Below are 14,473 nucleotides of genomic sequence, written 5' to 3'. Positions count from 1 at the left end.
GATGTGGTGGAAAATCAGGTTATGGACATCTTTTTGATGCTTTATCCTTTTCTGCCAGCTTTGATGTGGTGATGCCTTTGTTCGCATTTTCTTTCACTAGATTAGAAGATGGTGCACAAAGTTTAAATTGACACCTTCGGGATGTTGCTTGGATCAAAAAAAAACAACAAAAACATGCTTCAGCATATCCCACTCTCTCACTTTTCTGTGAGGAAAGCCTTAATGTAATTGTATATGTATATATCCTTTTACACACATGTGAGTGGTTAATGGCATTACATAATACGCAGTGTATACGATTTGTTTTAAATGCTCATCAGCACTCAGACATGTGCCAGAGCGAGAAGAAAGACCTTGGAGCTGTGAGCAACCCAGTGACTAATAACAGTAAAGACTTATCCTCGAGGACTGTTTAAATATACTGTGTAAGTGAGCAGAAAAATGTGATTAAAATAAAGGGATCAACTGTGTTCAAATGATCCAAAGTGTTATGTTTTAGGTTTTAAGCATCTCTCTGTTTCTACGATGTTCAGCACTCAAGCTCCGATTTTCAGAAACCAAAACATTTATTAAACATCTTCCCATACATGACAGTTTTAAATACCTGTAATATTTTTTTAAAATATCTTTTGCCTAACAAAGTATAAAGTTGTTTTTAAGCTGAAAAAGACGTTAAAACTAGCAACTAACAGGTCACAGCGAACCTCAAAGCCTCACAACACCAAACAGAGGAGATGAGCTTCAGTTGTATTTAAAAAATAAAAAGAAGAAACATTAAAAAATAAAAAGAGTTAATATCATAGTCGGTGCATGGGACTTCTAAACATACATTTTTACATTTGTTGTTTTAATAGACTGCATTACTTTGCGTTTTTTACTCAACGTTGTCAAGTCACACAAACGGAGCGCAGTAGCTTGACATCAAAATAACTGCATTGATACAAATTTCACAAGAAAATTGAAGCTAAACTGAATCATATTAACATGCTGCAAAGAAAACGTGGAACTTCAAGAATAAGCTCTGAATTTGCCTTTTTTTAAAAATAAAAACATTTACTTTCATTCAGATGTTTATTTGCTTTCGTGCAGAGTTGGGAGAGTGTGGTGATATCACTTTCATGTCTGCAGTAAATATGAAGGTCTAGCCAGGAGACGGCTGAGCTGAGCACACAAGACTGGGGAAAAGGGGGAAGCAGCTGGGCGAAATTTGCCAACTACCACCTCAAAGGCTGACTAATTAACAAGATGTAATCTGTTTTTTTAATCTTTATAAAAATTGACATTCTGTTGGGAATTTAATTGCCAGACTCTTTCTTGCCTCTGAGCGTTAGCTAGGCAGTCATACCGTTAGAAAAATAGTAGGACTTCTGAGTATTAGCTAAGCATTTATACCGGTAGAGAAATAGTAGCACTAATCCCCCTATAAAACCAGGCTTTTATGGTTGTTTCTGTATGGATTCAGTCAAAATATATAACTTGCTGTAGTTATTATAGAAATGCTGGACGGAAACAAGTACCTTGGCTGTTTAACCTGGTTAGGGTTTTTATGCTAAGCTAACTGGCTATTACTGGATTTAGCCATATATTTAATTACAAGTATGAGAGTGGTATCAAGTTTCTCGCCGCTATATAACAAACAAACATATTTCTCAACATGTTAAATTAAACCTTTAAATATTTTTAGTCTCTTATTGATTGTCAGGTGTAGCTCATAAGAAGAGGAAAAAGGATCCGTCTATTTGCTGGCAATGCTAGCCAATGTCAGTATGTTTTCAGTTCACACTTTCGGTGTTGAAAGTGTGCTTGGAGTCACTGCATCTAGAACTAGAAGTAGTTAGCCTGAAGAGTGACACAAGTCCATGTACGTGCATCTCTGCGTCCTCAGGCGACAACAGCATTCAGACATCTTTCTGTCACCAGAACTATAGATACAGCAGAAACCAGAGAACTGATGAAGTGACTATCGATGACTGTCCTGTTAGTTGGTCGCTCATATTTCTTTTTTAATCATCGGTGTTAAGTGGCTGGGTCAAGAAGGCAATGGTCACCAATCTGTTAGTGGTCCCCATGCATCTCATGCGCAGTTTCTCTGTCCCAAACACTTCAAGTGCAGCATCATCTTTCCTGAGCTGAGCTCCTGCTGTCCCAGCATGCACAAAACAGCATTTCATGCATCATAGGTTACAAGTAGATGGACCAGTAGATGATGTTAAAAAGGATGTAGGCTCCAGGAAAGACGACCCTTGAGTACTTGTCTATGGCATGGGTGTCTATCCAGATGTTCACGTAGCCTCTAGATGCCTTCACCTGGCCTGTGATCTGTGGGTCGTTCAGTGCCACTTGGGCCAAAATTCGTTCCTGGCGGCCCCCGTTTTCTGGCAACCCATAATTTCCTGTGATGTTGACATCTGTGGACCCATATCCAGTGATCTGGGGGTCGATCATCATTTCATCAGGGTTGCCAATGCCGCATGTACATGGAAGCTAGCGAAAAACACACGAAGAGTTATGAATTACAGTAGACTTTCTATCATTATAAATAAGTGAATTCCTCCTATATGTATGATTGTCTGTACACTCATGGCCTTTAAATAACTTTGGTAGGAAACATTTATGGAAGGATGTTTGTGCTGGAAATCTTCCTCGGGGTACGTGGGCAATTTGGCTCCATATGCTGCAGCAGTTGGCAGATGAAGAATACCAATATAGTTAAAGAGCTGTAGTCCCAGAAATAATTTCCCATAGCCTTGAGAGCAGCTTAAAGTAAGCCAGTTAAGAAAATATATCTGTTTATTGGAAATGCATATAAATTATTAAATCATGTTTTCATCAGTTTATAATTATTTTAATATGGAAAATATTTCAGTATAAAATTCAGGTCAGCCTAATCAGAGTCGACTTAGACGAAACTATTATTACGTCTCGTAAATGTTTCCATCCTTGGTTTTATTAACTGTATTATTTGCAATAACCATGTACCAATAACAAGATTCAAATTAAGAAAAGTAGAGCATTTTCACAGATTTGTAGTACAATTAAAATTGAGATATATTAGGTATATAAACATATACACAAAGTGCATCTGTTGAAGGTTGTTACTTGTGCGGTTCTGTAACATTTCCAGCTGCTACTTTTGACACTAATCACTAGTCTGCAGTGCACGTTCAATGTCCATCAGTGTGTCAAAACAGAAACCCTTCATCTTGAATTTCAATTAGCATCTTGTGGAAGAGGAGGAAGTCTCAAGGAGCACTTTCTCCAGCAATGTCAATTGAAAAGTTGCGCACACTTATCTTTGGGCTTGAACATTATAGACTCTTCCTCTGAAAACAGCTGCTTGGTCTCTCAGACCCAGCTGTCATCGATATGATCCTCTAAGTGAAAGTCTGTTCATTTTGACACTGATGTTGTTCACATTTCGTGCCAGTTTAAGGTTCGTGGTGAAATTGCAAACTTGTGTCTGTATAATTTGTCAGAACAGACTTTTGCGAGTGATCTAAAAACAACTATGCTGGAAACAGCTTTGCTCTTTAAGGTATGATTGGCCAAATGTAAATAATTTTTTTGTATGAGCAGAGCATTTTGATCACTTCTTGTAAGCAATGACATATTAGATTCCCTTATTTATGGTCATGATGATAATGTTTTGAAATGCTCAGTTAATAAAGTAATTCCAGTACAATGCGAGGTAATATACAAACCTGAGATTTACGACATGGCCAAAAGCTTCAAATGAAAATTTTAGAACTACAAAGGGAAAAAATGTACTGTACCAAAAATATGACGTACTGTGGAAATTCGAAAATTAGAAATTAGAATGAATATCAAACAGGTAAGCAGTTACAGCGCCTAACCTGTCATAAAACAAGAAAACACATATTTTAGAATTCTGTAAAAAACTTGTTTAAAACTAAAAATTGTATTATTATTTATCAGTTAAGTAACAAATGTTTTATTCCCAAATCTGAGCCAGCACACAAGACTTTAATCAAGTATAATATTTTTTAAAACTAATAGTTCTGTTCAGGAAATGCAAGCAAAATAAGTAATTTGAGATTCTAATTAAAAAATAATAGTGTGCTTTATTACTCTAAATTTGAAAATGAATGGATGACTAAAATAATTATATTTTAGCATTAACCACTAAATACATAAAAAAAATAAACCTTACATCGGGCAGTGGACAAACAAATTTAAGTACTGTTTTAGGTTGTAGCTTTCACAGCTTATCCAAAAAAAGAAAAGAAAAATCAGATATTTGCATCCTTACACTACTTCTAAAACTAAAAAAATGTGTCAGAATAAAACATGCTGCTGCATAAGTCATTACACAGATGTGGTGAAGATAAAGTATCTGTGTAAAATTTGTCAGTGTGAGCCATTAAAAAAAAAATCAAAAGTTAAGTCTGTTCTTAACCAGAGGCAAAGTCAGAGGAGGAAAAAAAACATGAAAGGAACACTTACTCTCTCCCTCAGCTTCCTCTCTTTCCTCTCCTGTACGGTGGAGAGGTAGTTCACCGCTGCGTACTCTATCACCGAAAGGAAGACAAAGACAAAACTGACCCAGAGGTAAATGTCCACAGCTTTGATGTAGGAGACCCGAGGCATCGAAGCATTGACCCCGGTGATGATGGTGGACATGGTCAGCACAGTGGTGATGCCTGAAGGGAATCGAACAAAGTTTAGTCACAGCTGTGTTGCTATTTAGTCTCCCACAGACTAAATAGCTCAGAAATGGCTACATTTGGGGTGTAATAAATCAGAATCTTTATGTTCACTATAGACTTTGGTGAGATTCCACTAATAGCTTCCACCTACTCACTGTGAAAGCTGATGGGAAACTGGGGGTCTGGACCCCCTGAAAGGATTTGAGATGATTAGTGATGAGGGTAAGGAAAAAATGCACTAAATGTCTTCCCTAAAATTTTTCCACTAGTAAGATTTGTCCCAGCTCAGATAATTATTGCATAATACTGTGAAATGTACGATGATTCATGCTTTTCCTAGGCTGAATTCTAATAACCCAGCTCGTGTCAGTCTTTTCTGCTAGCACCACTTGGCTTAAATTGGGGGTTTTGAATCAAACGACTGTCGGATGGATTGCCAAGTCAGCGCTAAACTCCCTGTATAACTTCACTATCAGCTAAAGATTCAGAGTCTTTAGTTTCTTAATAAATTCTTCTTGTGTTGGTAGCTGGTTAGCTAGCCTTACCATGCTAACACGCATAGTGATAATGATACGCAGTGTTTAGCCTAGTGTTTTCTAGCATAGCTGATAACTCTTTGCTTCAAGAATGAAATGGAAATTTTACTTATGTGGTACATTTGCCACTCTCACTGTGCTTTAGATAGAAAGAAGTACCCACATATAGTTTAGAACCTAGCATGCAGATGTAGATGATGGAGCGAGATGGAGGCAGATGACCTGCTGTGGCAAGCCCTAATGGGAACAGCTGAAAGAAGAGGAATGATCCTAACATGCATGGCTTTGGATTGTGGGAAGAAACTGGAAAGCACCAGTAGAAAACCCACTAGGAGACGGGGAGCATGGGGAACACGCGAGCTTCACAAGCCCCAGCCAAGAGGTTCAAACAAAGACGCTTCTTCTATTATTTAACAGTGCCAACCACAGCATATACAGTACTATGCAAAAGTTTGGCTCATTGATTATTTTGCTAGGAAAATGAGAAATAGATACAGTAATTTATTGAAATATGCAAACATACATGGGAACATGGCTGCAGACACTTATTGTTCTACCTCTTTCCTGATCTCTGTACACTGACAAAGATTTGATCCAAAAAATGTAAATTTAGATTCATCACCACATAAGACCTGTTGCCACTGATTTTTAGTCCACTTTTAATCCACTTTAGTCCGTTGTGTAATTTGCTATACCTCAGCATTTTCTCATTGTTTACCTTCCTTAAGAATTTTTGACATAAACTCTTCCACTGAGATTATTTCTCATTAAGCTTTAGCAATAGTTCACGTGTCACATCTTTGCAGGATATTTCTTCTGTATTTCCATATTTCTTTCCCATATTTCTTTTCTGTTGACTTTCAGATAGTGTTCATCTGCTGTAGATTAGTGGTGTGCGGATCGATACTGAAATATCGATTCTTCCGATACCAGCAATTTATGTTCTAGAATCGATTCTCATATTATAATATCGATATTTTAGTACTCTGGGGTAAATTTGTAGTTTTTCTATTCAAATGAACGCAGTGGAAAGAAACTATACAATTCGGATCGTCTAATTTGGAAGGAACTACTTCCTCTTACGCCTTTCATAGTCATATGCGAAATACGGCTGTATAAATGTGTCGCAGCCCCTGGCGTGCACACTCACAACAATGGCTGAGCGCAAACAGAGTCCTGTGTGGACACGTTGTTGTGGCAACACCACTGACCTCGTCAAACACCTCGGAGTAAATCACATCACAGAATATGATAAGCTTATGTTGAGGCGAACTGAAGAGGAGGACAGGGACAGGTGCTGCTAGGGCGAGACAGACATCTCTCGCAGAGTCCTTTAGTGCTGCAGGCAGGCAACATGTTCAAATGGCGCACAACGTCAGTTTTTTTTATTTCTATATGATTATTCTGCATTATTAAGCAATAAAAACAAGTTGTCTGATGTCCTCTAATCATTATGAAGCAATATGGTTATGTTATTATTACAATTACATAATACAATTATATATTGTATTATGAAATGCAATGAAACATTACGTTTTTGTACAGAGTATCGGTATCGGATCAGTATCGCTGATACCACCCTGAATTTTACTTGGTATCGGATCGGAAAGGAAATCAGTGGTATCGCACATCACTACTGTAGATAGCTTTTTAGGCCTTTCACGTCTTCTTTTCTGTCCTCACATTTTTTAAGGACACACTGCACATAATGCCAAGGTCAGCCAAGTTTCCACCAGTTAGCTCTTTGGGAAAGACTTGGTTGGTGCAAAAGATACTATTCAATGCATGTCAAGCTGTCTTATCTTATGGAGATTTTTCAAAGGCTCGGTTAAATAAATGGGAACAAATGTGTTTTTGCTGCTAGTAACAACGTGCCTGAAGATATAAAACTGGTCATTGTAAAGCAGCTCAACAAACAACAAAACATTCCTCTGAAAATGTTCAAACACAAGGAATTAAAAAAAAATGTCCCAAGTGCTCAAGAGAGTTACGAGAAAGTCTGACTCGTTTGAAGCAAAAAATAAAGAAAGGAAAGGTGGCTCAAGTCTTTTGCACAGCACTATAAACATGAAAAAAAAAACCCCAAAACAACCCCACATATTGATTTACTTCATCGTTCATTTTTGAGCTTTATCTCACTCGGTGGTAATATGGCAAGAAATGAAGATAATTTCATTGGATTTCTGGAATGATCTAAATTACTGTATTAATATATAATCTAGTGTGTTCATTTGTATTTTGCAGTTTATTAGGTGCTGTTCATTGTTCTTTATTTTATGTCAGTTTAAATAATCAGTTTCATAAATGTGGGATAGATCTCAGTATTTTTCATGTCTAATTAAAATAAAAGTAAGGTAAAATAATAGTTGATTTAAGTAGCACGGCGTACCTAGCGGTACCCTGGCGGGGACAGCCCTTCGGTCAATCCAGAACGACACCCAGGAGAGCATAACCATGAGAGTAGCAGGGAAGTAAGTCTGCAGCAGGAAGAAGAATATGTGGCGCCGCAGGGTGAAGTGAATGTACAAACGATTGTACCAGCCTAGGAAAAAGAAATATCACCATTATTCACACATTGTCATACGCTGGCTGGCATATATACCATATCAGCACTTTAAGCAGAGGTTCTCAGCTATTCTGGCAAAGAATGATAGGACACCAAATCCCTTTTATGCTTCAGGTTGCTCTGAAAAGTGACATATGATAATCAAAAGGCTGCCAGGCTCTCAGTGTGGCTTTCTAGCAGCATACAAGTAGTTGGCAGGAGTCTGATTCATTTTGTTTCGCAGTAAGGATAAAATATTAGTGTAGTCGTTTTGGTTTATAATTCAACGGACACCGTTTTCTTGTATGGAAGATTTGATCCTTTAGCTGAAAAAGACTTACAAAGGGAAATTAGAATTATTGAAGTTTTAATTCAATTGTGATTTAGTTTTGCATGCATTACGCGCGCGTTTGTCGCATTTACATAATCGGTTGGATTTCGGTGTCTGACTTAGAAGTAGGCGGGTTGTGGATTACGGTACCTGTGCTGCTGTAGAAAGCCAGCTTGGTGGTGGTGTGAAATTTCTGGATGAGGAACTGGGACAGAGATATTCTGTCGTCTGTGTTCAGGGATTCGTTTCCTTTCTTCCAGTAAAGCATCAGGTCGTCATCTGTGTACGCATCTGCAGAGGAAATGTGAACAAGCCAAATCAGGACAGATAACGTAGGTCCGAAGAAAAAAACAGAAGAAACACGACAAAGGTGCCGAATCCAAAGCCCCAGTAGCTTCTCGTAGATGCTGAGAGTTTCAATTACAATCCTAGGACTTTCCCAGACTTAGGACTGGTGAAGTTATGGGAAAAGAATTAGAAAATGAAGAGAAAAGATTCCCAGAGAAAATAAGAGGTGTGTCTGACAAACATGTTTGGCCAGATTCTGTTTAATTCACTCACAGCTCTCAATCTCCAGCGAGCAGGTTTGGGTGTCCAGGGGAAAGCGGCTGAGATCCATGTTGCACATAGCAGTGACTGTGACTCTGCAGGGAAAACAGGCAGGACACATCAGAGGAGCAGGAATGTCAGCTTCAAAAATCTCCTTATGCAGGTTTCTAAAGTTCAAACTCAGGCTGGTTCTTTTGTGCATCATAATGAGACTCTGACTTGACGTGTCCCTTTTATATAGCCGTTTTTGAAAGAGCATTATTAAAGATGGTTTTTTTTTCCAGGTCCCTTCTTATACAGCAGGGGTGTCAAACTCAAATACACAAATACAAAGTTGTGGGCTAACGTTAATATTTATTGAAATATATTTATTCCTCCAGATATAAGAATGAATCTTTTCTTATGGACTCAAACACGTTTTGCTGGAAAGCTGAATATGGAACAAGCAAAGCTTAATACTAAACAATATATATATTACCTGTATAACACCAGTAGGCCAGCTCTAATAGTAATTTGGTATGGCTTCGCAGGCCAAATGTAATTAGGCTGCGGGCCAAATTTGGACACCTATGTTATACAGTCTCCCACTGGAGGGTTGTTTGAGTTCTATCCACTCTCACACTTGTTTTCTCCAATTTTAATCAAGTGTCCTTATGCCACAGCGTCACTGGAACACAAACGGGTTTAGAAATGACTTTCCTGATTGAATAGAGGTTAAAAAATGACTTGACTTCTCCCCTCCACTCTGCCACGCTGATTAGAATAATCAAATGCTGTTCCACGAAATGCTGATGGACCTGCTGTGATGTTCCACACAGGAAATCAAAGGCGACCTTTTTAGAGATTTTTGTATGGTTGTGTGTTTTAAGGTTGTTTTGTTTCTCTCTTTTTGGAATGAAACCTTTTTATATTGTGGTGGTTTTCATAATTTTCATTAAGCCTTCCTTTCACTGTGCCTATTAAATATAAAGTGCTTGCGAAAAGCACTTTCAGGGTTAAAAGCTCTCAGAGTGAGCGAGTCTTTCTTTGCCATGTTAAGACACGCAGTGCGGTTTACCTGAGACTGTAGAGCACATTGCCGTCAGGATAAACCCTCAGCATGACGTTGTCGGTGGTGGTGTCGTGGATGAAAGAGCGCTTAGAGTGAACAAAGAACATGTCAGGAACCCAAATTTTCTTCACCAGGCGACTGTCGAAGGTCATGCTCTGGTTGTTGGTGCTTGGAAAGGAAAGCCGCTCGTCCTTCCAGTAATGACGCAGGTACAGCGTCATGGTAAAGTCCTGCAAGGGAGAAAGAAACGAGAGTGTTATAAAGTATTCGGATCTTCACTTTATTATAAACTATATGTCGTGCTTTGCAAAAAAAAGTCTAGCATTCGCATTCAATCTTGTGTCCCCTGGGAAAAGGTAAGTTATGATGCTGTTTGACTGATAATAATGACGATCAGTGTGTTGGTCACTACTTTATGGACAGTTTACGTGGTTTAGTCCAATGTTTCCCAACATAAAGGTCACAAAATAAATCCATGGACTCTTGAGTTAAAATGAAAAAGTGAGTATTCATTTAATTTGTGCCTACTTTTATCATCTCACCTGCCTTCATCAAACTCAGTAAAACTTCCTTAAACGGAGTTAAGAAATGGCAAGTTCTAATACTGCAGTAATTAAGGTGTAATTAAGGCTTATGTTCATATGTTTGAGTAGAAAACAATTCTAAAGAAGAAGAGAGAATTGTAGAGGGTTTAGATATGAGAATGGCACAATGTAATGGTATGCTTTTAATGTTATTCTAAAGGAACAGCAATATTCGCACTCATGAGGTTGATGAGGTGTTGCTAGTGTTCCTCATCGCCATCTATGACAAAAGAGAAGTGCTAAAGCTGCTCAAACACTGGCTCAGAAGTTGTGATGAGAGTCATTAACGCTCACGTCACCCAGGAAATACTCAGCCGTGGCATAGACTGCTATTCTTTTTTAAACTCCTGACGAGACTAGCGTGTGAAAAATAGGACGTGTTAACAAGATTAAAAGTTTTAAATAACAGCACTGCAATATTTCTCCTTGAAATTATGCTGCCAAGAAACAGAAAGCAGCAAAAATAATAATAATAATGGATTGCATTTATATAGCGCTTTTTGAGACCCTCCAAGCGCTTTACAATTCCACTATTCAGTCACTCTCACATTCACACACTGGTGGAGGCGAGCTACAGTTGTAGCCACAGCTGCCCTGGGGCAGACTGACAGAAGCGAGGCTGCCATATCGCGCCATCGACCCCTCTGGCCAACACCAGTAGGCGGTAGGTGAAGTGTCTTGCCCAAGGACACAACAACAAAGACAGACAGAGCTGGGGAACGAACCGGCAGCCTTTCAGTTACAAGATGAGCTTCCCAACCCCCTGAACCATGGCCATGAATAAAAATAAGTCTGCTCTTATGGAAGACGAACAGTAGTTGTTTTCCTCTGCAAAGACAGGGGCCAAAGTGCACCTACCTTAAAACTGCACTCGGTATAACAGCTGACCACTGCATTGTGCAGCATCACACTTACCATGTCCACCTCTGAGATGGTATCCAGACTTTCAACCTGAACATCTACACCAACAGGAATTGGAGGACCTGAAGGAAAATGGCATCATATAAGAAATGCATTAGTGCTGACATTATTTTTCAGCAAGCAAAAAGTAAAGATGACTTACTACAAGCAAAAAGTCCTAAAGAAAAATGAATGCACTAATCGAAATAGGCAAGGACATGGTTTGTTTTTTCTGCCTGCTTATGGATGTGACAGCACCCACCACCATTTTTTTTTATTGCAGAAACGCAGCTTCTGACAGGAACCGTGATCTCACACACACAGAGCAGCCGCTCATGACATGATGGTTACAGTTTGGCTCCGATTTCTTCTTTTGACCTATTTCAGCCTTTGTACTCTGCATCACCACGATCATCCTCCACCAGCGCACAGATACAATCAGGTCATAATAACGGCTCAAAGCGGATCCGGCGGTGAGTAAAATACAGCGCTAGCTTTCCCTTCTAGATGTACCTGCTGGTTAAACTCGGACACCGCCAAAAAGGATTCAGCGAGGGGTCATCTGGTGTTGTTTTCAGCAGCAGCAGATTGTTGTGTGATTAAAAGCGGTCTGACAAAAAAAACAGCACGTGGCTTCCTTCTTCTTTTTTAAATTTATTTACTTTTTTGGTTAAATAGGGCACTCTCATATTATCTCGACAGACAGATGCATAAAGAGAGCTAAAAAATACATAAAAACATTACTACTTAGTGTATTTTCTGAAACAAAAGCCTGTGTGCCTTTATTTCAACATAATCCTAAAGAAAGCTGACATCAAATCCCTCTAACACGCAGGGAAGCGAAAGGAAATGTGTTAACACTCTGGTGTTGTGAAGCACTGAACTGGAAAAGGAAACTCTCGCACAACTTGAAAGGAGGTTGTCAGTCAAGAGCTTAACGCTCACAAGGAAGCCGCACAGATCGTATTCAGCTGCACTTGATCCACAAGGATGCTAATGTTATCTCTTTTTCTTTCCTAATTAATTAAGAGCTTCTGACCTCCAAACGCTGGCCTCATGGTGAAATCGTGATCGTCTATTCTCAGGAGCTGCTCGGATTTTGTCATCAGAGATTTTGTCATGTCTGGGCTTCGCTTGTAAATTGGGCTGGAAAAAATAATAAATGCACAATAAACATGTTGTTACACAGATTTGAATGCTGAATATAACCCAGAAAAGACTTGTACAACTTACCTTCCAGTTTTGTGACCTCCTCCGCCATCCATCCTGGCGTCTCTTCGCAACCTGTTCCATTAAAATAGATATGCAAATGAGACCACCTTACAACGCAGCAGAGCTTTAATCAAAGATATTGTGATGCTTTCTTTTGTTTTACCTTAGAAATTCAACCTTTTCCTTTTTTTGTTGGTTGTAAATTCACATATTTATTTGAATACACTGAGGAATGCTTCGTGGCGTTTCTGTAGGTTACTTTCGAATACTATTTTTTATTCAGAGTCTGGGATGATCAAAGGCCAAATACAGCAGAAACTGTGTTTGAATATTGAATACCAAGAGGCAGACAAGCAGAAAAGCACCCTGGGTATATTTTTCTAGATTTGCTTTTTAATCGTGTGGAGATTTTTTAAGGTTTGTCTGTTGTAAATAACTGCTTTTAAATATGGGTGACAAAGAAAAGCAAAACATTTCGCCTTGGTGTCTGTAAAAATGAATTTCGGCTCACTTTTTTTTTTTACAGATTAAAAAAAAATAACGAGCCAATAATGAAAACCATCTGTCCCTGCACCCCACCCCCAGCCTAAATCTATGCTGCTCTCACGTGTTGTTTTGAACATTCTCCATTCCTAAGGAGATGTAGTACATCCGGTTACGTCAGGCACATTTCATCCACAAATCACATGAGGGCAAATAATGCCCATCACATCCAATTTAGAGCAATCCAGCTCTTTTCTGGTGTCACTTTTCAAGAGGGCTGCCTCTGTATAAATGTCTTTCAGGCAGCATATTCAGTCCGCACAAACACACACACACAGCGAGAGAATGATAAACTCCAAAAAAGCATAAAATGGATTAATAGAGTAGAGCATGCTGTGACAGACAGAGAGCCAAATCCCTGTGACAACTACAGACGTGCATTAAGGAAATACCACAGAGGAAGAGAGAGAGAGATGGAGGAGAAACACAAAGCAGAGAGAGCACAAGAGCAAAATGAAACAGTGAGAAGAGGGTTTCCATCGCTGCTGGCTCCAGCGCTTTCATGGGCAACGGGTGCTGGGCCCTCCTCGTGTGCGTCTATCCAGCAGCTGGTTCCTAATCCTCTTGGCAGAAATGCCTCTCCAATCCTTTCTCTGCCTGCCTACGCCACACAGCCTGTCTGCACACTGCTCTGCTCTATGGCCCCACATTGTTTGCTTTTTCAAATGTTTTTCTTTTTATGTTTTCTGCCGCCGCGGGCTCGTGTACGCACGTCACTGCAGAGTCTGCATGAGGGTTAATGGGCCATATTTGCGTGGCGGTTGATCTGGACACATTTATGTATGCCGGTCCACGAGGGCAGAAAGCAGAACGAAACATTAAAGTAAAGAAGAGGGCGTTCAAAGTTTATAGAACGATTCGTTCATTTACATTTGAAAAAAGCTTCACAACAACTACTGAACATTTGCTGCTAACGTCACAGAAATGAACCGCTTTACTCTTGGCTAATAGGCTAATTTGCTAACAGTTATGCACGTATAAGCTGAATTTCTAGAATATTAAAACATTTTTAAAAAAGCCCAACCAGTCAGCTTTAACCAAGCATGTAGCAACTAAATTTTGTCTTTGTGCGGCAAGGAGTGATTCTTTTTTCTCATTAAATTTTTTTCTTCCCAAGGAATCATCAGAGCGACCATTAAAATTGATCCTTTAAACCTCATGAAGGTTTTTCCTCAGATCTTTTCTTGACTCTGCTGTCCTACACAAATCCTCCCCCCTCTCCCCAACCCGCAGCTCATCCTCCTCAAGGCGGCGAGTGAAGAAAGTAAAACAGTTAACGCTCCCCCACAGCCCACGCCAGCAGCGCACAGACGCTTCTGCGATTTCACACTCAAGAGAAGAGGAGTGGAGTGATGAGAAACACAGGGAGAAAGGGTTTGATTTCTAAATACGCATATGTGATCCCCCTCCCTGCACCCCCCCCCCCCCCTTCCCATGCTAGAAGAGAAATGAGAGATTTACATTTGATTTGTATTCACAGGCTGTGCATGTCAGAGCAGAGAGAGGACTGATGCGAGAGGACTTTTAACAAGTTCGGGAAGAAAACAACAAACAG

General features: G+C 39.4%; 1 protein-coding gene across 2 annotated transcripts in view; it reads right to left on the bottom strand.

Annotated features, from left to right (window-relative positions):
- Positions 1–547: 547 nt before the first annotated feature.
- The window catches only part of LOC146552442 (gamma-aminobutyric acid receptor subunit rho-1-like), a 19,697-nt gene continuing 5,771 nt past the window's right edge, over positions 548–14,473 (bottom strand). For both annotated transcript variants that reach the window (XM_085256467.1, XM_085256465.1), the window contains 9 exons: positions 12,397–12,447; positions 12,203–12,309; positions 11,179–11,246; positions 9,686–9,909; positions 8,641–8,723; positions 8,230–8,370; positions 7,593–7,745; positions 4,465–4,661; positions 548–2,484 (listed from right to left, as the gene is read on the bottom strand). In XM_085256467.1, coding sequence (XP_085112593.1) covers positions 2,182–2,484; positions 4,465–4,661; positions 7,593–7,745; positions 8,230–8,370; positions 8,641–8,723; positions 9,686–9,909; positions 11,179–11,246; positions 12,203–12,309; positions 12,397–12,447 — 1,327 coding nt within the window. In that variant the 3' untranslated portion in view covers positions 548–2,181. The remainder of the gene's footprint in view (positions 2,485–4,464; positions 4,662–7,592; positions 7,746–8,229; positions 8,371–8,640; positions 8,724–9,685; positions 9,910–11,178; positions 11,247–12,202; positions 12,310–12,396; positions 12,448–14,473) is intronic.

This window comes from Mchenga conophoros, linkage group LG19, assembly GCF_057382185.1.
Source record: "Mchenga conophoros isolate Kocher_MC1m ecotype Shallow Benthic linkage group LG19, M_conophoros_male_GT1.1, whole genome shotgun sequence".
Lineage (NCBI taxonomy): Eukaryota > Metazoa > Chordata > Actinopteri > Cichliformes > Cichlidae > Mchenga > Mchenga conophoros.
Note: the sequence above shows the minus strand (reverse complement) of the source record. Positions and strands in the feature narration are given on the sequence as shown.